Source organism: Papio anubis, chromosome 7 (assembly GCF_008728515.1).
Source record: "Papio anubis isolate 15944 chromosome 7, Panubis1.0, whole genome shotgun sequence".
Lineage (NCBI taxonomy): Eukaryota > Metazoa > Chordata > Mammalia > Primates > Cercopithecidae > Papio > Papio anubis.
The window spans coordinates 37296637-37318013 of record NC_044982.1 but is presented as its reverse complement, the minus strand read 5'-3'; the positions used below and the strand labels follow the sequence as shown (position 1 = coordinate 37318013).

The 21377-nt window shown below is 50.9% G+C and overlaps 1 protein-coding gene across 2 annotated transcripts in view; it reads left to right on the top strand.

The window, feature by feature from the left end:
* GALNT16 (polypeptide N-acetylgalactosaminyltransferase 16) overlaps positions 1–21377 on the top strand; it is a 96313-nt gene that overhangs the window by 62641 nt on the left and 12295 nt on the right. For both annotated transcript variants that reach the window (XM_017961276.2, XM_017961275.2), the window contains exons 3-12: positions 3021–3119; positions 3664–3731; positions 4286–4351; positions 6789–6910; positions 9804–9891; positions 11408–11492; positions 11823–11926; positions 16985–17111; positions 17861–17953; positions 20045–20128. In XM_017961276.2, the coding sequence (XP_017816765.1) occupies positions 3021–3119; positions 3664–3731; positions 4286–4351; positions 6789–6910; positions 9804–9891; positions 11408–11492; positions 11823–11926; positions 16985–17111; positions 17861–17953; positions 20045–20128 (936 nt within the window). The remainder of the gene's footprint in view (positions 1–3020; positions 3120–3663; positions 3732–4285; positions 4352–6788; positions 6911–9803; positions 9892–11407; positions 11493–11822; positions 11927–16984; positions 17112–17860; positions 17954–20044; positions 20129–21377) is intronic.

Below are 21377 nucleotides of genomic sequence, written 5' to 3'. Positions count from 1 at the left end.
TTGCTTTCACATGTGCTGTTTCCCCTGCCCAAACGCACGTCCTCCGCCCCACCTACCCTTTGAGCTACTTGGCTCACTTCAAGGACACTTGGCTCACTGTCCTCCCTTCCATGGAAGGCTCCTTCCCAACCCCGGCTAGGTTGGGCCCCTCTTCTGCGCTCTATGCAGACATCTCACAGAATGACCAGGGCACTGTTGGAGCTGACCCACCGCTGTGCCTGCAGCTATGTGCTCAGAGCTAGGCTGGGCCTCCATCTGGTCCTGGTTTGAGGGTAGGAACAATGACTTGGATCAAGGTTGCTTTTAATTCTGAAGCAGCTACTCCACAGCACAAAGGGTATAGGTGAGGTGAGGGTACGAGAGGGCCTGGTTCTAGCACCTTCCTTGTCACTCACAGACGCATGCCTGAAGTCCAGGGTGCTTGGTAGCCCGTGCAAGGTGAGATGAACACAGGGCTGGAGGAGCCCCAGACCTCAGCCTTGCTGTCCTGTAACACCAGCACTGTCAGCCTCCAGAAACCACTCATGCAGCCAAGTAAGGCAGTACTCCTGGTACACGGCAAGGCCAACACCAGGTCTGCTGGCCGTTTCTGGGCCTCAGAAGTTCTTTCTCACCTAGGCCTGGGCAGTGTCCCCTCCTGTCTGCCTGTGCCACAGAAGAGGTTACATCCACGTAGCTCCACTTGGAGGCCTTTCGTGGGCAGCCCTAGCCATGGCCGACCTAGTCCCAGGGTCTGGAGGATCTGCTGGCCCCGATCTGTAAATCGAGGGCTTGTCCTGGGTAATCTCTGTTCACCCTCCAGCTTACCTGACTCTGAACCTTCTCAGGTGCTCACTGAGAAACTTAAAGGGGGAATTGCCCTGGGGGCTACGTAGATTTTTAAATGAGATGCTTTAAATCCAAGGTAGTGGTGGGTGGATGAGGTCCATATGCTGCTGCCGGGCCCTCTCAGAAAGCTGAGGTGGGCCGGGCACGGTGGCTCACGCCTGTAATCCCAGCAATTTGGGAGGCCGAGGCGGGCGGATCATTTGAGGTCAGGAGTTCAAGACCAGCCTGGCCATCATAGTGAAACCCCATCTCTACTAAAAATACAAAAATTAGCGGGGTGTGGTTGTGGACACCTGTAATCTCAGCTACTCAGGAGGCTGAGGCAGGAGAATCTCTCGAACCCAGGAGGCAGAGGTTGCAGTGAGCCAAGATCACAGTACCACACTCTAGCCTGGGTGCCATAGTAAGACTCCGTCTCAAAAAAGAAAAAAAAAAAAAAAGAAAGCTGAGGTGGCTCACGGAGTGTGTGTGTGTGTGTGTGTGTGTGCATGTGTGTGCACATGTGTAGGGAAGCAAAGGACGTGCTGGCTTTGGTGGGCAGGCCTCCCACCATGATGGGGCCAGTTCACTGGTAGGAGCTGCTCTTCCTTGCAGCCCTGCAGGCTATAGTGTCTGCTGGACTCCAAACTGTCAGGTTCATTTCTGGTCCAGTCCTCAATCTAGGGAGCCCCGTCCAGGGAAGCAAAGGGACATAAACCACATAGGACAGCCCAAGGAGGATCACAGAGAAAACCCCACCAGCTCCAAACTCAAAACTCAGGGCTGGGACAAACCCCTTTAGAGACTCCTGGCTCCTGGGAGCCAGATAAACCCCCATCCTCAGGGACATCAATACATCAATCCCAGAGGCATACATGGTGGAAAGGGTTGGAGGGGGCCAGTGGGGAGGGGAGGTCAAGTTCACCCTTCAGATGGGGTGTGGGTGGGTTTGCCCCCTCCAGGGAGACATCGCTGTCCCGATTCCCTCCTTCCTGGGCACCGGATGGTTGGGGGATCAGGACAGAACGACTGGGGCCCTGGAGGTTAGCACTGGGAGGGTACACACTTAGGAGGTATCTGCTGCTCCCAGCACACCCCAGCTCAGCCAGCCAAGCTCACTCCCACCCCCACAATTCGTAGGCCCTTGAGCAGCATGGTTTCTCAAGGGGCAGAAGGCAAATTTCCCTCAGCCACCACTACCCCACACCCCCTCTCCAGGAGAATTATTGCACAGCCTGTCAAGATTTCCCCCAGGGGGGTCCCAGGCTAGTGGGACTCCCGCCTGTCTGACCCGGTCTGCTCTGCAGGGCAGGAAACGGGCCTGGGAATTCGGGCTGTAAGCTGCTGTCAGTAGAATGAATGCCATAATGAAAAAATGGTCACTGCTGGAATAGTCAGAGAGCAATTGTAATAAAGAAGATTGCTATGAAAACCAGCAATGGAGGCCGCCTTCCAGCGCCCCAGGAGCGCAAATAAATGCATGCACAGAAACAACAGGGATGAAGTCTGGCAGGAATGAATTGTTTTCACTCCCTTTCTAGAGGAGAGGGAGCCAGTAGGCCAGAAAATGTGGTGTATATGGATGGCTGGGGAGGGAGGGGGTGGCGAGATAGGCCTTTGGTGTCTTATCAGAGGCTTGTTTCTTCCAGGGGACCCAGGACCCCCGGAGGAGCGAGACTGCTCCCCAGTCCATTGTCTGCAGCAGGGCTGTCAGTATTGGGCAGTGAGAGGGAGGAATTCCCTGGCAGCCAGGGTAGGGGTGATTCCTCTGCAGATGCTACCAAATGTCCTGAGGTGGGAGGAGAGAAGGAAGAAGCTCCAGGGTATCGGGACAAACAAAGAGGTGGTTTTCCCTTTCGCATATCCCCCCCATCATAGGACAGAGAGTTCTGTCTGTGTGGTCAGGGCTGTATCCTGGGGCCTGGTGCTGTACCCTCTGGGGGCTCTGGATCCCTGGTAAAGAGCCCTCAGGCTTTGGAAGGTCTCCCAACCTGCTGCTTCCCTTCCAGGACCCCAGGATGGGTGGCATCTGGGCTCTGGGCCAGTGTGGGATACAGCATGGGGGTAGAAGGGCGGGGCCTCTGGCCTGGCTTTGGGTGTGCCTTCTCTGCCTCGCAGAAGTATTCTCGGGTGCAATAAACTGGACAAAGAAAAACCTTGGCCTGCCCTGAGGATGCCCTCATGGCTGGCTCTGACCTCTGCTCCCTGCTCAGCTGCCCGTCTGTGTCCTACTCCTCGGACCTGCCGGCCACCAGCGTCATCATCACCTTCCACAATGAGGCCCGCTCCACCCTGCTGCGCACGGTGAAGAGGTAAGTCCAGCCACAGGACTGTCATCTCAGTGGTGCTGGCAGGGGAGGATATTGGGATCGGGCGCTGTGGCCAGACAGCATGAAGCTCAGCAGGTGCTGGAGGCTGAGTCCTGTACTTCTGAGAAGGTGAAACTGGTGAATCAGGGCCAGGAAGACCCCAGAAGTCCAACTGTTAGAGGAATGTGATAGTCAAACACCAGGTCAGGTGTCCAGGACAAGGACAGAAATGTAGGTGTCAGGAGCTGAGGGAGGTCGGGCTAGACAGGAGACCTCAGGAGGGTGATGGAAGCCCAGCAGTGTCTGTCGGTGTCACAGAGCAGCAGATTGGAGGTGGATTCTTCCTGCTAGGCCTGGGCTTGTGGTCAAGTTGAACTCCCATCTCCCCTTTTCCTTAATGAACTTAGACAAGAATGGGATTCAGGTAGGAGCACCCAGGGTGCTGGCCCTGGAGCTGGGCGGCTGGGGAGTCCCACGGCCCAGGGAGGGGTAAAAATGGGAGGTGGTTCCTAAATCCAGGCTCTTTCTGTTTCCACTGCTACTCTAGTGTCCTGAACCGAACTCCTGCCAACTTGATCCAGGAGATCATTTTAGTGGATGACTTCAGTTCAGATCGTGAGTAGTCACCTTCCTTTTTGCAGCCCTGCATTCCACCCTCGTCTCCGTTTCCCCAGAACACCAAGGCAAGGTTGGTGTTGTCCTGACCATCACAGACACCTTTCTGTCCCCGGCAGGGATCCTGTCTTTTCTAGGACCCTTCCCTGGTCCTGTTTCCTGGTGTCAAAGGAGGGGAAAGAAGGGTGGGTGTTGCTTTGGATGGGACAGTTGTGAGATGATATATTTTTTTTAAAGTAAAGAAACTCAACAGCATCCTTCATTATTACAACTGCCAAATGCAGATGCTAGCTGGGCTGGTAACCACCTCCAAACGTGCTCTCTGGTGCTCCCTGAGGTGGAGTGGAGTACTGCCGTAGGTACAGGCACTCTTCAATCTGGCCTGAGAGTGGGGCAGGGCAACCCTTCGGCCAGTAATGATGACCATACCCCTTCCCCATTCCCATCCCCAGCCCTTTCCTGGGCTTAGTATGGGGCAATTTTCATGGCAGCCAAACCACTAGTGGCCTGATGCCCATGTCTAAATGAGCTTGCCTTCCTCTCTACGTCCTCAGCGGAAGATTGTCTACTCCTGACCAGGATCCCCAAGGTCAAGTGCCTGCGCAATGACCGGCGAGAAGGTGAGTCCTTGCACCCTGGTTCCTGCCGAGGGCCCATCTTGGTGTCATCCTCTGCACCTCCGCACTCTCTCTTGGTGCTGTGGCACACCAAGCCACCATGGCCCTGCTACATTCCTGATGGCTGGGACCAGGCTCTGCAGAAGACTCTCCTGCTTCCCAGATCAGCCCCATGAAGGCACAACTGGAGGCAAGTTGCTCCATCTCTGACTGCCTTAGCTGTCTCTCCTGAGAAATGGGATAAGACAGTCCCTTTCAGCCTTGCAAGGTGATTGTAAGGATTACATGAGACTGGCTGTGTGGAAAGGCTTTGAGAAAAATTCAGAAAAATCCAGAAGCATAAAGCAGATGTGACCTCACTTCCAATCCAGACGTGTTTTGGAGTAGCAACTATAGCATGGCACTCTAGGGGACACGAAGGAAATACAAAGTGTGGTCCCTGCCCTCGGAGGGCTACTACATAGCCAAGGGGTCAGAATCCACTGCAGCCACAGGTTGGTTGTGGTTGTGTATGAATAGCATGGAGATCGGAGGAGAGCTGGAGTGAGCAGTTAAGGCTTCCGTGGAGGAATGGGCCTCAACGGGGTGTGGGGGCGTCATGAGACAGGTAAAAGGTAGCAAGGGAGAGCATGCCGGCTTGTGCACTCCGCAAGCAAAGGCATCAGTCAGGGGTATGGGCATGTGCAATACTAACAGCCCCTTTCCTGAGGGCTCCTCCCCTGCGGGCATCCATTTTGTTACTTTCAGTCCTTGTACTAAGCCCATTGTGCCCGTTGTACAGACAAGGGAACTGGGGTTTAAGGAGCTTCAGCGATTTGCCCAGGGTGATGAATAAAGCAGCCATGGTTCCAACCTGTGGGGCCCAACCCAAAGGCCAGCCTCCTAACCTCCCTCTACTCATACTCCCTTCCTGCGAGACCCCAGGCCTGGTCAGCAAGGGGAATGGGTGGAGTGAATTGAGATGATAGAAGACCTTGGAAGCCAGAAGAAAGCATTGACTTCATAAGGCAGAGGTAGCACGGAGCCACTGAAGGTTTTAGAGTGAGAGAAGGATGTGATAGATATGTTTAAGATAATCCCAGCACTTTGGGAGGCCGAGGAGAGCAGGCCACTTGAGGTCAGGAGTTCAAGACCAGCCTGGCCAATGTGCTAAAACCCAGTCTCTACTAAACATACGAAAATACCTGGGTGTGGTGGTGCATGCCTCTAGCCCCAACTACTCAGGAGGCTGAGGCAGGAGAATCACTTCAACACTTGAACCCAGGAGGCAGAGATTGCAGTGAGTCAAGATTACGCCACTGCACTCCAGCCTGGGTGACAGAGCAACACCGTCTCGGAAAAAAAAAAGAGAGAGAAAGAAAGACCAGTCAGGCTAAGGGGCCACAAGGATATCAGTGACGGAGACCTTCAAACCGGAATGGAAGTGGCCAAAGTTAAATGCTTCCCAAGCCACTAGGCTGTAGGTACCATCGGGTCTGGGAATATGCTGTCCCTGGATTTGACAACAGTAAATGTACATTTATGACTAGAGGCTTTGTAGACACTTTTGGGGTGGAGACTGATGGGCTTTTGGCTGGAGGGCGGGCTGGTAGGCAGCTAGAGGCAGAGTGTGGGGCAGAGGCATGACTAGGGAAATGTCTCCAAGGAGCTGCTTATACTCAGAGCTCTAAGAGTAAGGTCCTTCCCTCCCACAGCTCACAGGGCTGCATGGCCACTCTGGCAGGGGCAGGAGAAGCTGGGCCTCCTCCCTCCTGACCAGGCGGGTCCCAGCCCGGGGCACAGTGCTGCCCAAAATGAGGCTGGTGAGGCTGTTGGAGGACAGGCACAGAAGAACAGAATCTGACGTGTGTGGGTCCCCCAGGCACAAGCTCTATCCCTGTCGTCTTGTTTGATCCTGACAGTCAGGGATTATTATCTCTCTGCATCTTATAGATAAGAAAACTGAGGCTCAGAGCGGTTAAATAACATGCTGAAGGGAAGGGAAGGGGCTGCCATACAGACTTCAGCCTATCTTAGTCTCGAAGATTATCTCCATGCTACACACAGGGGTATGGCTGGAGGGGACCACCCACAGGTTCTCATGGGAAAAAGTTTTGTTTTCCGGTTCTCCTTTAGGATCAAACTATACTTTATTGCCCTTTCCATGCTCTAAACTGTGACTGTTCATCAGTGTGTCCCTAGAGCCCAGACAGTGACTGGCACATAGAGGGCACTCGGGGTGTGACCCTGGAGTGATGGTGGTTGATGGGTGGATAAGAAGAAGCAAGGGAGGGAGGCAGGAAACAAGCAGAAGTACAAAGACAAATCTAATCACAATAACTCAGGAAACCTCAAGGAAACCTCAGCCCCTGAAGGGGAGGAGAGCCCTGGGACTTTGGGGGACAGGTGGGAAGCCAGTTGGCCCAGTCCCAGCACCGAGCCCTGTCTACTCCCCTTGCAGGGCTGATCCGGTCCCGAGTGCGTGGGGCGGATGTGGCTGCAGCTACCGTCCTCACATTTCTGGATAGTCACTGCGAAGTGAACACCGAGTGGCTGCCGCCCATGCTGCAGCGGGTGAAGGAGGTGAGCCGCCGTCTCTAGGGAGCTGGGCATCCTTGGGGACTCAGCCGCTACATTCCCAGCACCGAGGCCTGTGGGACAGTCTTCGAAGCTGGGCAGGCATCGTAGGAAACCCAAATAGTCTACTTCCCCCGAGTGACTTCACCTTATTGAGTTTTCTCATCTGAAAATGGGGATAATTGTAATAATTATCCCATTGGGTTATTGTGAGAATGAAATTGGATGAAAGCCTGGGTGAGCTACAAAGCTCCTACTATAAATGGGTGTTGTTTTTCTCCTGAGAGAGTGAGGGTCCTGTGCTGGGAGAGCTTTTGTTCAGGCTGGGAAGCCCTTGCAGGAGGGAGGAGAGGATGCTGTTCTCAAAGAGAGGGGAGGGTAGGAGGGCCCCTGCCACGTACCTACTGCTCTCCAGAACGGGGAGGATTTTGGACAGATGGCAGAAAAGGATGAGATGATTACAACCTGACCATAAAAAGACAAATAACCCAATTTAACACTTGGCAAAGGGACCTGGAGCGGTGGCTCACCCCTGTAATCCCAGCACTTTGGGACGCCAACGCAGGCAGATCACCTGAGGTCGGGAGTTCAAGACCAGCCTGGTCAACATGGTGAAACCCCATCTCTACAAAAATACAAAAAGTAGCCGGGCATGACGGCGGGTGCCTATGCTCCCACCTACTTGGGAGGCTGAGGCGGGAGAATCACCTGGTCCTGAGAGGCAGAAGTTGCAGTGAGCCAGGATCACACCACTGACTCCAGCCTGGGCAACTGAGCGAGACTCCATCTCAAGAAAAAAAAAGTTGGCGAAGGATTTGAGTAGACATTTTTCCAAGGAAGATATAGAAATGGCCAATAATCCTAGGAAAATATGCTCAGCATCATTAGTCATTAGGGAAATGCAACTCAAACACATAATGAGATGCCACTTCACACCTGCCAGGATGGCTAGAATCAAAAAGATGGACAATAACATGTGCTGGCAAGGACATGGAGAAATAGGAGCTGTATCAGGCCATTCTTGCACTGCTGTAGGGAAATACCTGAGACTGGATAACTTATAAAGAAAAGAGGTTTAAGTGGCTCACATTGTACAAGCATGGCACTGGCGTCTGCTTGGCGTCTGAGGAGGTCTCAGGGAGCTTTATTCATGGCAGAAGATGAAGGGGGAGTAGGTACCTCACATGGCAAGAGTGAGGGCAAGAGAGAGTTGGCTGGAGGTACTACATACTTCTAAACTAACCAGATCTCATGAGAAGTCACTCACTATCACGAACACAACACCAAGCCATGAGCGATCCACCCCCATGACCCAGACACCCCCAACTAGGCCCCATCTCCAACCTTGGGGATTACATTTCAACATGAGATTTGGGTGGGATAAATACCCAAACCATATCAGGAGCCTTCATATATTGCCGGCAGGAAAGTAAAGTAGGGCAGCCACGTTGGAAGGCAGTCTGGCAGTTCCGCGAAAGTTTGAACATAAGTTAGTTACCATATGACCCAGCAGTGGAGCTGCTAGGTGTATACCCTAGAGAAATAAAACATATGCTCACACAGTATCTTCAGAGCAGCACTATTCAGAATAACTGAAAGGTATGAAAAATCCAAATGCCTGTCGACTGACGAATGGGTAAATAAAATGTAACGTATCTATACAACAGAATTATCCCGTCATTAAAAAAATGAAGAACTGATTCATGCTACAACATGGATGAACTTTGAAAACCTATGTGAAGTGAAAGCCAATCACGAAAAGCCATACATTATATGATTCGATTCATAGGAAATGTCCAGAATAAGCAAATCTATAGAAATAGCAAGTAGATTGGGTTTCTTATTGGGGTGGTGAGAATGTTCTGGAACAAGATAGTGGTGATAGTTGTATAATCTTGTGAATATACTAAAAACCATCAATTGTGCACTTTAAACCTGTGATTTTATATCTCAGCACAAAAAAGTCTATAAAAAGGATGAGGTGAGGCCCTCCACAGAGCATTGAAAAACCATCAAAGGTCTCCGCTGTTCAGGCCCATCTCAGGCTTCCGTTATCTTGATCTAGGGTGCGAACCGAGGGGTAGAGCTGGATTCCAAGTTCCAGACAAGAGGATTTGGGGGGCGAAAGCAGAGTGGAGAAAGAGAAGAAAGAAGGGGCTCTGTTCCCTGTCCCCCATGGAGGGCGAAAGACGAGAAGGCTCATGAAGGGTGATGAAGTTTTGCATGTGGTATATGATGTAATCTACCACCCAAAAAAAGAGACCAGCAAAATCAACATTATTCCTCAAGGTTTTGGATTTGGATTTGTGTTCTGGGAGGTGATGCAGGGAGTGGTGAGTCTGACCTTGTAACAGTGGATGTGGTATGAGAGAGATAGCACCCAGATTACGTGGGGACCACAGAGCCCCTGCCCTCCAGCCGCTAGTAGTCCTGTTGGGAAGACTCAAACAACTATTATACAAAGGTAAATGATATTAATAAAACAACAGTTCAGACCAGAAATAGAAAAGCCATCTCAGGCAGCACAGTGAGTCACTGTCCCAGGAATCATCTAGGCTGTCATTGTAAGAGCAGTTTAAAAGAGGAAAAAATCCTTCAGCCTGCAGCAGTCAGGGAAGACTTCATGGAGTAGGTGAGATTCTAGCAGGGCTCAAAATGATGTGTGAGGAAGAGGCTGGGAGAGTACATGGGACCCAAATAGGAACATCCAGGAGCTTGGGTGTGGTGATGTGGGACAGCTGCCAGGAGCCTGCCAGGGTTGAGGGGCGGCCCTGGGCATACCCTGCAGGAAGTGCTGAGTGCCCCATGTCTCAGAGAGGCCTTCTCCCCAGAGCAGGCAGCTAGGCCTTTTTCTGCAGAGGAGTCCCAGGCCTCACACCATCTCGCATCTCTCTCCTAGGACCACACCCGTGTAGTGAGTCCCATCATTGATGTCATCAGTCTGGATAATTTTGCCTACCTTGCAGCATCTGCTGACCTTCGTGGAGGTGAGTTCTACTCCCAGGGATGGGGCTGTAGACATGAAAGGAGGTAAGTGAGGCTAGGCAGGCAAAAACCCTTGCTTGCTGCTCTTTCCGGCTGTGCCAGAGAGCCTCATGCACACTCCTTCCACCACCTCCAAAGAGAAAATGAAGAGGGATTGGGCGCAGCCCTGGGACTGGGGACAAAGGAGCAGCACTGGCAGTTGCAGGCTTCTGGTTCAATCAATATCGGAGCCAGACTAGTCTCTCATCTTTCCCTCCCTCCAAATATTGACACTTTCTTCCCAAATGCTTCAAGCCTAGGGATCATGGTCACAAGTCCTGGCAGAAGGCCATGATGTGACAGCTGTCTTGAGGATGAGGATGTCTTGAGTGGGGATCCCTCGGCCTTGCATGACTTCCTAACACATGTGCCCCAGAGATGGTCAAGACCTGTGCTGTGTATGGCAATTATCAGCCACATTTGGCTGTTGAGCTCTTGAAATGTGACTAGTCTTGAAAAGTGACTAGTTGGAACTGAGAGTGCTGTGGGCATAGAAAACCCACCAGGTTTCCCAGACTTAATGTGAAAGAATGTAAGATACCTCATTAGTAATTTTTTGTATTGATTACATGTTGAAATGACAATATTTTTGATATATTACATTAAAAAATTTCATCCAAATTAATTTCATATATTCTTTTTCTGATGTGATTACTAGAACATTTGAATTACGTATTTGGCTTACATCTGTGGCTTGTATTATATTTCTTTTGGACTGTGCCAGGTTATTCAGTACAGTAGATAATAGCCACGTTTGGCTACTTAAACTTACATTAATTCAAATCAAATAAAACTTAAAAGGCAGTTCCTTAACTGTACTAGCCACATTTCAAGGCTTAGTAGCCACATGAAGTTAGTGGCTACGGTATTCGACAATGCAGATATAGAACATTTCACCGTTGCAGAGAGTTCTATGGAACTGTGCTGCTCTAGAGAGTCTGGTGCTGGGAGCTAGTGGGCACAGCGGATTCCCCGTTTGGGATCTGGACTCCGAGTATATGGACCCAGCCATTAGTTAGATCGTGAGTCTGGGTGGGATTCTGAAGGGAGCCAGGCATTTCCCCTTTGGGAAATCACCTCAGGGCTTTGGCACTGGCAGCTGCCCCTGCCTGGAATTCCCTTTTTCCAGGTATCTGCATGGATCTATCCTTCATTCAGGTCTCTACTCCAAAGTCACCAGAGAGCCTTTCCTGACTATTCTAACTATAATATTAATAGTATGGGCACTCCTCCTTTTTTTTTTTTTTTTTTAGTGCTTTCATCCCAGCAGACATAGCCTCCGTTGATTTATTTATCTTTGTAGTTTCCGTCTTACCCAGTAGATGGTGCACTTCCTGAGAGGAGGGGCTTGGCTCATTCCGCATGAAGGAGGGACTGCACGAGTAGCCAGGGCTCTGATCAGGGGAGACTCCGAGTGAAGGGGCTCAGCAGCCCGCAGCTCTGCCCTGAGCTCTGTCCTCACCTTGCTCTGTCCCTTAGGGTTCGACTGGAGCCTGCATTTCAAGTGGGAGCAGATCCCTCTTGAGCAGAAGATGACCCGGACAGACCCCACCAGGCCCATAAGGTCAGGGCTGCTGTGGGCTCTGGGGGACCCCTTCCTTCCCTGGGTCAGGGGCCTGGGAGGCTCTTCAAAGGCTACATCGGTCGCTTGGGCTCCTGAGGTGCACTGTCAAGTGCCGACTCTGTTCTGGGCCCTCAGAGCCTGTCTGCAGGGACGGTGCAGACAGAGGCCATGGGAACAGATGTGGGGGGCCAGGGAGCTGGCCAGACATCCTGCCCCAGTGACTCTGCAGGGAGGGATCTAGAGGCTGGCGGTCTTGGGTCCTGGGGCCATCTAAAGGGCCTCCTTGCTTCTTCAGCTCATGTGTTGCCTCTTCCCTCTCTTTGCTCCCAGGACGCCTGTCATAGCTGGAGGAATCTTCGTGATTGACAAGTCCTGGTTTAACCACCTGGGAAAGTATGATGCCCAGATGGACATCTGGGGAGGAGAGAATTTTGGTGAGTTGGGAAGTAGTGACAGTGAAAATAACAGAAGTGATAAGAACCATAGCTAACCCTGACAGAGCACTTTCTATGCGAGAGGACCTGATCTAAGGACTTCACACACATGAGGTCATTTAATTCTCTCAAGGACCCTCTGAGGTAAGTATCATGATCTCCATTTTACTGATTTTAAAATCCAAGGCACAGAGAAGTTAAGCAATTTGTCCTAAGCCACACAGCTAGTAAACAAAGAGGTTCTATTCAGGGGAGCCCGTGGTCACATGGCTGAACATGTGTGTGGAAGAACACACAACTGTATCACAGACCACAGGTTACACACGTGGCTGCTTCCCTACCAGCAAGGCTGGGAGGTGTGTGGTAGAGGGTGGTGGTGAGATGCTAAGTAATGGAGTCAGATGGCCTGGGTACAAACCCTGGCCCTACCACCTGCATGCTGTTTGGCCCTGGGCAAGTTAAAACTCTTTAAAGTCTGACTTTCCTCAAGAGGTTGTTATGAGTACTAAATGAGGTGATGAGTTAAAGGCAGGTCACAGTGCTGGTGGTCACTGTCATTAGGCGGTCTCTAGACTCAGAAGGCACAGGAAGCTGCCCCTCCCTGCCCTGAAGCAGCAGCGAAGGAGACAGAGGTGGGGGCGAACTGTTCCAGGAGGGAGCTGGAGGGGCTGGGCCCTCATACACTTGCTTCTCAGCTCATGGTGTTGGGACCACAGAGTACCAGGAAGGGTTACCAAGTGGGATCGGAGCCCAAACTCTGGACTCCATTATGTGTGGGCTGGCAAGCCAGTCAACTCTTTGAATCTCAGTTCCTTCATTTGCAAAACAGGGTTGCATGTGAGATGGAAGTTAGATAAGGGTGAGCATCATCAGTTAAGGTCCTGGCAGAATACGGAAGGCGCGCCCAACGTGCGTGTTTATTAAAGGCCTTATTTACACAGTGCAGGCAGGATAGAGGGAACCGCAGGGACAGCGCAGTACTGGGCAGGATTGTGAATTCTGGGAGCTGTAACCACCCCGATGTCTGAAAGACAGGGTAAGGGAGCACCCCACGATGGAGCTATGGTCATGGAGCACATGCAGCCAGCCCATGGCACCAGGTGGAGAGTGTCCCCCTCACTCTACCCCAACCCCATCATCTCCTGCTGGTTCCTCCCTGTCCGCCTGAGGAAGGGAACTCCATGGTGCAGCCCTCAGGGGCAGTCTCACAAACAGCGATGTGGAGACGGGGGCGGTGGGGAGCACCATTCTGGGGTCTCCAGGAGCAGGGGTATGTACTTGGTGGCCTGTTCTTGCCCTCTTGGTGGACCCAGCCCTTCACAGAGCCCTGTCCCACTGCTTCCTTCTTCTTCCTGACCAGGTGTTCTGTGCAGTAACTAGGGCTGGTGGTGTCTCACCCATCTGACAGGTGGAAAGACTGAGGCAGATGCTGCCTTCCACATTGCAGTCCGGAAACTCCACGTGTAACGGGCATATGCAGCTCCTTTACCAGAGCCACTTATGTGTTTGTGGGATGTTGGCAAAGTCACAGTCTATGTCTCTGAGATGTGAGGAGCAGGGATTCTTTAAGTCTTTCTCCCTGATCAGGAAAATAGCAGCAAGGGGGCTTGCAACAGGCCTGATCCCGAATCAAAACCAGCTGGAGTGGGAATGGGCATGGGACTCCCCCTGCTTTGTAACTTGCTTTTGGAGGCTGTTTCCAGGCAGGGTTTGGAGGAGTAAATTCTGGGAACTGGGGTGCAGTGACCCCTCCATTCTGACCCCTTTCATGTGTTTTGGGTCCAAGTGACCTGCTTTGTGTCCTCAATCTCGGCCTGAAGGGCTTTGGCAAAACCAGTTTCCTGTGAAGACTTGGAAAGCTGGGAAACCCACAGTCTCCTTGCTCTGCCTCCAGAGGCCTTTTTTTCTTTTTCTTTTTCTTTTTCTTTTGAGGCTAGAGACAGAGAAACAAGTGAATGATCAAATAGCTCACTTCAAACTCTGCCTGAGGCAAGGGCTCCGTGGTTGGAGAACTTGAAAGGTGAACCACAGAGTGGTTCTGGCGAGGGTTTTGTTTCTTAGAAGAAATTCAAAGAAATGTCTAGGCTCGCTGCAGTGCTCAGACGTTCAGTCGCTGGGACCGGTTTTGAGCTGTGAGACTCCTGTCGCCGGCGAGTTTGAGCCTTTTCTTTTGTTCCTGTATTGAAGGAAGGGAGATTCCCACACCAAGATGTGTTCTTTCGTGCCCAAAGAATTCCAACTCGGGAGCCCAGAGGCCACCTTGAGTGTGGCTGGCAGATGTGCAAACTTTGGGATTCATGTTGGGGATCCTTTTCAAACATAAATTATGTTGCTCCTGTGCTCAAAATCTTGCAAGGATTCTCATGTCACTCAGAGGAAAACCCAAACTCCTTACTGGCTACGAGGCCCTAAGGTATCTGCCTGTCCCTGCAGCCACACACCTGCCCTCACTTCCCACTTACCCCACCTGCCTCACTCCACGTGGGCTGCATGGCCTCCTTTCTTTTTTTGTTTTTTAGATGGAGTCTTGCTCTTGTTCCCCAGGCTGGAGTGCAGTGGCTCAATCTCAGCTCATTGCACTCTCTGCCTCCCGGATTCAAGCGGTTCTCCTGCCTCAGCCTCCTGAGAAGCTGGGATTACAGGCACACACCACCAGGCCTGGCTAATTTTTGTATTAGTAGTAGAGACAGGGTTTCACCATGTTGGCCAGGCTTCTCTCAAACTCCTGACCTCTCAAGTGATCCGCCCGTCTCGGCCTCCCAAAGTGCTGGGGTTATAGGCATGAGCAACCGTGCCCCCGCCAGCACAGCCTCCTTGAACCTGCCAGCTATGCCCTTACCACTAGGGACCTGCCCTTGCCGGCTCCTCTGCCTGGAGTGCTCTTCTCCTGCCAGCCACAGGACTTGCTCCCTCACCTGTTTCAGGTCTTTGCTCAAATGTCCCTTTTACAGTGACAACTCTCCTTATCAGCCGAATTTAAAACACAGTCATAGTCCTCCCCCAGCACCATCCACTGGCCCTCTTCAATTCCCAGCTTGGGTCATTTTTCTCCATGGCCCTGACTACCATCTGATATGCTCTATTTATTTTATTTTATTTTATTTTTTATTTTTATTTTTTTCATTTTATTTATTTATTATTTATTTAGTTTTAGAGACGGAGTCTCGCTCTGTCGCCCAGGCTGGAGTGCAGTGGCGTGATCTCAGCTAACTGAAACCTCTGCTTCCCGGGTCCAAACAATTCTCCTGCCTCAGCCTCCCGAGTGGCTGGGACTACAGGTGCATGCTGCCACATCTGGATAATTTCTTTTGTATTTTAATAGAGACGGGGTTTCACCATGTTGCCCAGGCTGGTCTCAAACTCCTGAGCTCGGGCAATCCGCCGCCCTCAGCCTCCCAAAGTGCTAAGATTACAGACGTGAGCTACCGCGCCCAGCCGATATGCTACATTTTTATGCATTTTCTTGTTTACTTGTATTTTTTTGCTTCTTATTTTACGGAGTTCCTTTCTCCCTGCTTCGCTGCTAGAGTACAAGGGAATCTAGAGCAGTGTCTGACATATAATGAAAATTTGCTGAGTGAGCTAAAGAATCTGGCTGTGTGGCTTGCTGGACACAGTGTGAACTTGATGCTGCATTTCTGCAACTGAATATTTGAGTGACCTTGGAGAGGTTATTTAACATCTTTGAGCTTCAAAGTTCTCATTTAAAAAAATAAGGGTAATAGTCCTGACTTCACATGGTTGTAATGAGAATTAGACATTGGATAGAAAGAGCATGGTGTGTAGTAAGTACTCAATAAATGGATGGTTACTGCTATTGTTATGGCCATTGTTGATAATAATAACAATAGTTAATAATATTATAGACAATCTGGGCTGAGTGGGATGAAGTGACTTAACTAGCATAACAAAGTTGGGATGGCAGAAATGGAACCAGAATGCAGATCTTCTGTCCCCCAGGACTGTCCCCAGTTCTAAACCTTAGTTACTGAGGCCAACACAGACCTCTGACCAGGAGAAGGGATGGATGCCTGGCAGTTTATAGGCAGACCTAGGGAAGCCCATTGATACAGCCATCCTTACATGTGGGTCCAGGTATGCCAAGTGTCCAGTCCTGCCCCTGAACCACATCTGGATGTTGCTTGGTGCACATAGGCTGGCCAGAGGTGGGCTTTAGTCCTGCTTCCTCCACTCTGCTCTTTGCTAGTCACTGGGAGGGTCCTGACCAGCTACACCAGGTGAGAGCCCCCAGGCCTGGCTGGAGACCATGAGTGTCCTTACAGCCAACTGAGGAGTGGGAAAAGACTATAGGGTTAATATGAAGGAAGGTAGGAAATCAAAAGAGATTATGTGAGATTCAGCCAGCTGTCAAGGTGGATCCTTACCATAAATGGCAACTGGTGAGTGGAGATCAGAGTGGTAACTTTTGAGGTCCCCTTCTGGGCAGCAGGATGGCCACTGCTCTCCCGACACCACTGGGGACCATAGTCATCCACAAAAGCTGGTTCAGCTCCATCGCCACCGTCAAAAGGAGGCATGGCTCAAGAGGGCCAGTGAGAGCCTGTACAAGGAGACCAGCTGGGCCAAGAGGGAGGTTGGGGCCAGCCCAAGAGGTGCCAGCTGGAGCAGCCTGTGGTTTGGTTGGCAGCTGGTTTTCCGACCTCGCGGGTGCACAGAGCTGGCTGATGAGCAGATGTGTTTTTCCTTAGCTCATGTCTGGCCGGGGCTTTCTAGACAGAGCCTGGAAATGATGCTGCTGTTCGGTTGTTTTCCTCCTATTTATGTTCTTGCTGTTCCTTCAAGCTTTTTCCACTGCTCTTCCCGGAATGGGCCACAGGGATCATGTGTATATGTGTGTGTGCGTGTGCACATGCACACGTAGAGTGGGCAGTCAGGAACATTGGCAAGAAGTGGAAGCACTTCATTTGAGCAGGCCCAGGAGCCCCGACCCCAGCATGTACCTCCAGTGAGACACCAAAGGGAAGGGAAGTCAGCCCCTTCCCACCCTCACTTGCCAAGGAGCCCCTTCCTCCTCCTGACGGCTACCATTTCCTGCAGAGCTCTCCTTCAGGGTGTGGATGTGTGGTGGCAGTCTGGAGATCGTCCCCTGCAGCCGGGTGGGCCATGTCTTCAGGAAACGACACCCCTACAACTTCCCTGAGGGTAATGCCCTCACCTACATCAGGTAGGTCACCGAGGAAGGAGCACGGGACTCGGAGCAGGACACCAAGGCCCAAGCCCCCAGCCCTGCCAGTTATCGCTATGTGACTGTGGGCAGCCACTTCACTTCTTGGGCCTCAGTTTCCCCATTTGCCCCCTCTGGTAACCTCCTGGGATTGCAGGTACCTTCAGGGGTGGAGGGATGAAGTTATGGGAGTTGCCACCAGGTCTCTCTTGCCTTGACTTCCTTTGTCCATATGAGTCTCGGAAAATTGGCCAAATCGCCAACTAAGCCATGCTCTCCACTCATTGAGCCCCGAGTGCTGGTCATGGATGCCAGTGTCTCAACCCTGACTTGATCAACCATCTGTCCATCCCTATCCCCAGCTACAGGGTCCACTAGTCTCAAGGAGAGTGGGTAATGTCCTAGAAGACCACTCCATGGTCTGCTGTCCTGAGGAGGTTGGCAGGGGAGGATGAAGGGCTTGTCATGAGCACCCTCTTACATATGGATGGTTCTTCACCTTGTCGAGCTCATGCTTATTTGTACAGGGTTTGGAGCAGCAGCTGCCCAAGTCTAGCTGCATACCTACAAAGTCGATGGGTATTGACAGACTGTCTTCCAAAAGGATTGTGCTCATCTATACCATCCAAGTGTCACCTTGCTCCTGAGATTCTCATCGCCCTGCGTTCATGGATCAATTCATCTTGACCCTGACCACTAACCCTGTGGCTTCCCTGGTGACCTTATTTTGCTCTTTCCTCTCCTTTTAGGAACACCAAGCGCACTGCAGAAGTGTGGATGGATGAATACAAGCAGTACTACTATGAGGCCCGGCCCTCGGCCATCGGGAAAGCTTTCGGCAGGTAGGCCCCTCCAACTCCACTGTCTGACTCTCTCTACCCACATTAGCACAACCCCAGCAAAATACAAAGTGGTGTGTACGCCAGGGAACCGCCCACAACCTCCCCAGCCACTGAGCTCCCACTCTAATGGGCTTCTTTGGGTCCTGGGAGGGAATGCAATGCAGAGACAAGACTTAGGCTTTGAGGAGCATGAAATCGCATGGGGAGAGAAGGCTCACTTATGAAAAAGAGCTGCCTGTCCACAGCTGCCTGCAGGAAAACAGGCATCTGTGGGAGTGCTTAGGAAGAGGCTGCCTGCAGAAAGCATCTGGGGTTCTGCCTCCACCCCCTGTTCAAAATTGAGATCTGTTAGCCTATTTTCCTGTCACGGACTGTTATGACTACGGTCTAGTTAAGCATTTTCAAAATGCAGCTGGGTTGTGAAATCAATTTAGTGGGTTGTGACCAGCATTTAAAAAGAGAGAGAGAGAAGTAGAACACTATAGATTAGATTAGCACAGAGCAGGATAGAAAATGAGAGTTGATTGCAGTTAAGGGTTAGTATTGTCCTTATGAAACTCTTATTTCAGTTGTGGGTGCATGTGTGTGCATGCATGTACCTACACATGTACAGTCGCCCCTCTGCATCCACAAGGGATTGGTTCCCGGACCCCCCATGGATACCAGAATCCACAGATGCTCAAGTCTCTGATATAAAATAGTGTAGTATTTGGATACCCTATGCACAACCTCCTGAATATTTTAAATCATCTCTAAATTACTTATAGTACCTAATACAATGCCTACACATCACTTCATTTGCGTGGATACCATGTACTACTCAATGCATGGTGAATTCAAGTTTGGCTTTGGAACCTTGTGGAATTTTTTTTTGTTTGTTTGATGGAGTCTCATTCTGTCACCCAGGCTAGAGTGCAGTGGCGCAATCTAGGCTCACTGCAGCCTCCACCTCCTGGGTTCAAGCAATTCTCCTGCCTCATCCTCTAGAGTAGCTGGGATTAGAGGCATGTGCCACCATGCCTAGCTGATTTTTTGTGTTTTTAATAGAGATGGGGTTTTACCATGTTGGCCAGTCTGGTCTAGAACTCCTGATCTCAAGCAATCTGGCTACCTTGGCCTCCCAAAGTACTGCAATTACAGACGTGAGCCACTGTACCTGGCCTGGATTTTTTTCCTGAGTATTTCTGATCCAAGGTTGGTTGAATCCATGGATGCGGAACCCACAGATACTGAGGGATACTGAGGGCCGACTGTACATGGGGCATGTTAGATTACAATGTAAGATATTTATCTCCTACTTAAGCTTGTGGTCAGAACAGTTTGAAAACACAATTAATGATCATCAAGGAATCGTCTCCCTATTTATTCATATCTATCTACCTTTTTTTGAAAAAAAAAGTTATGTCACTAAATATTTTTTGTAATGAGGAACTGACGTTTACTTAGCACCTGCCCTGTGCTAAGTGCTTCATGTCCCCTTAATTCGCTTGATTCTCACAAAAGCCTTCTCAGACGAGTGGTTGTGTCCCCAGATGAATGTAGAGGACACTGAGGCTCAGATAGCTGGTGACGAGGGTGTCAACCAGTGGCCATTGTGGTGGGTGTACCTGAGGAAGGTGAGGGTGGCAGTGTCCCAAGGACACATCTAATGGTTTTATTTGCCAGCACACCTGAAAGATGTTTAAAGCTTGCTCTTCCTGCTGTTAGACCTTTCTCCTGTACTTCTCGTTAACTCTGCACAGATAAAGACCAATTCATGGTCTGCTAACTGAGGTCTCAAGGAGTGAGACGCTGAGAGAAAGACGTGGTCCTGTATGGTCTGTGCTCACCCTGAAAGGTGAGCTCCAGGCAGGAATTTAAGGAGTGAGGAATAGCCAGGAGACCTGACTTGAGCTTGCAGGTCAGAGAATGACATCAGACAAGTGGCCAGGGCTGGACATGGCAGGCTGGAAGGCTCCTCGTCCTTGCCTGCCTGAGACAGATGGGAAGAGGGGGCTGACTCCTGGGGTTGGGGGACGGGCCTCTGGCGTCCTCCCTGGGGCTGCCTTCCACACTGGCAGGCCAAATCCCGAGCCCTGCCTCCTCCTACAGTGTGGCGACGCGGATAGAGCAGAGGAAGAAGATGAACTGCAAGTCCTTCCGCTGGTACCTGGAGAACGTCTACCCAGAGCTCACGTAAGTGCACCCCTTCTTCTCATCCCCCAGGCAGGTAGGGGGTGGTTGGGGCCAGCACCCTGGTCCCCACCCCACCCTTAGATCTCCTCAACACCAGTGGTCTGGCTCTTTCTAGTTGCCAGGTTTTATCTTCATGTGAAGGCTCTGGGGGAACTGAGAGGGCATTACTAGGAGTTATAAATTAGGTGTGGTGGGAACCAAATTTTTAATGGTCTCAGACCTAGAAATGGACATTATCCCCTTAGGAAACAACATTCATTGCATTACATAGCAAAGGCTGCAGGACATTCGTCCCCTTTAGCCCTGCTGTCTCCCTTCTGGGAGATTATCCTAAGGAAATAAAGCAACCAAAGCAGAAGCTGTTAACCAGTAGATCAACAGCTGCCGTGAAAAAATGAGAAACTGCCAGGCACAGTGGGTTATGCCTGTAATTCCAGCACTTTCGGAGGCCAAGGCAGGAGGATAGCTTGAGTCCAGGAGTTTGAGACCAGCCTGGGCAACATAATGAGACTTTGTCTCTACTAAAAATCAAAAAATTAGCTAGGCATGGTGGGACACACCTGTGAGTGGGAGGATCACTTGAGCCCGAAAGGTAGGGCTGCAGTGAACCCTGATTATGCCACTGCACTCCAGCCTAGGTGTTAGAGTGAGGAAGAGGAAAGGTGCGGGGAGGTGAGGGGAGGTGAGGGGAGGGGAGGGAAGGGAAGGGAAAAGAAAAAGAAAAGAAAGAGAGAGAATCAACAATAGGGGTTGGGTTCAGTGAATCACCATACATAGATCTAAACAAATATTATGCACCCATTAATATTATAATCATAGAAACTGTGAAGAAAACACAGGGAAATGTTTGCTCTGGCAAATGAGAAAACAAAATGCAAATGGTATGTGCACTCAGGCTGTACTTACCCAGGAATATGTGTCCACTCTCACAGGACTGTGGGCAATAAGCTACGATGGCCTTTTCAGTGTCTTGGTTACATCCACGTGGTTCGTTTCCTTACCTTCCTCAGGTCTTGACTCAAACGTCCTCTTCCCAGGGAGACTTTCCCTGAACACTCTGAGTTTGCATCTCCACCTCCCTCCCCAGCATCGTCTTCTTCATGTTCCTTGTAGCCGTTATTATCATCGGCATTATCTGGTCAATTAATTTTGTTGTATCTCCCTGAACTTGCCTGTAAGTTCCATGAGGGTGGAGGCTTTGATCTGCTTGTTCACTGCTTTATCTCCAGCACCTGGAACAGTGCCTGTC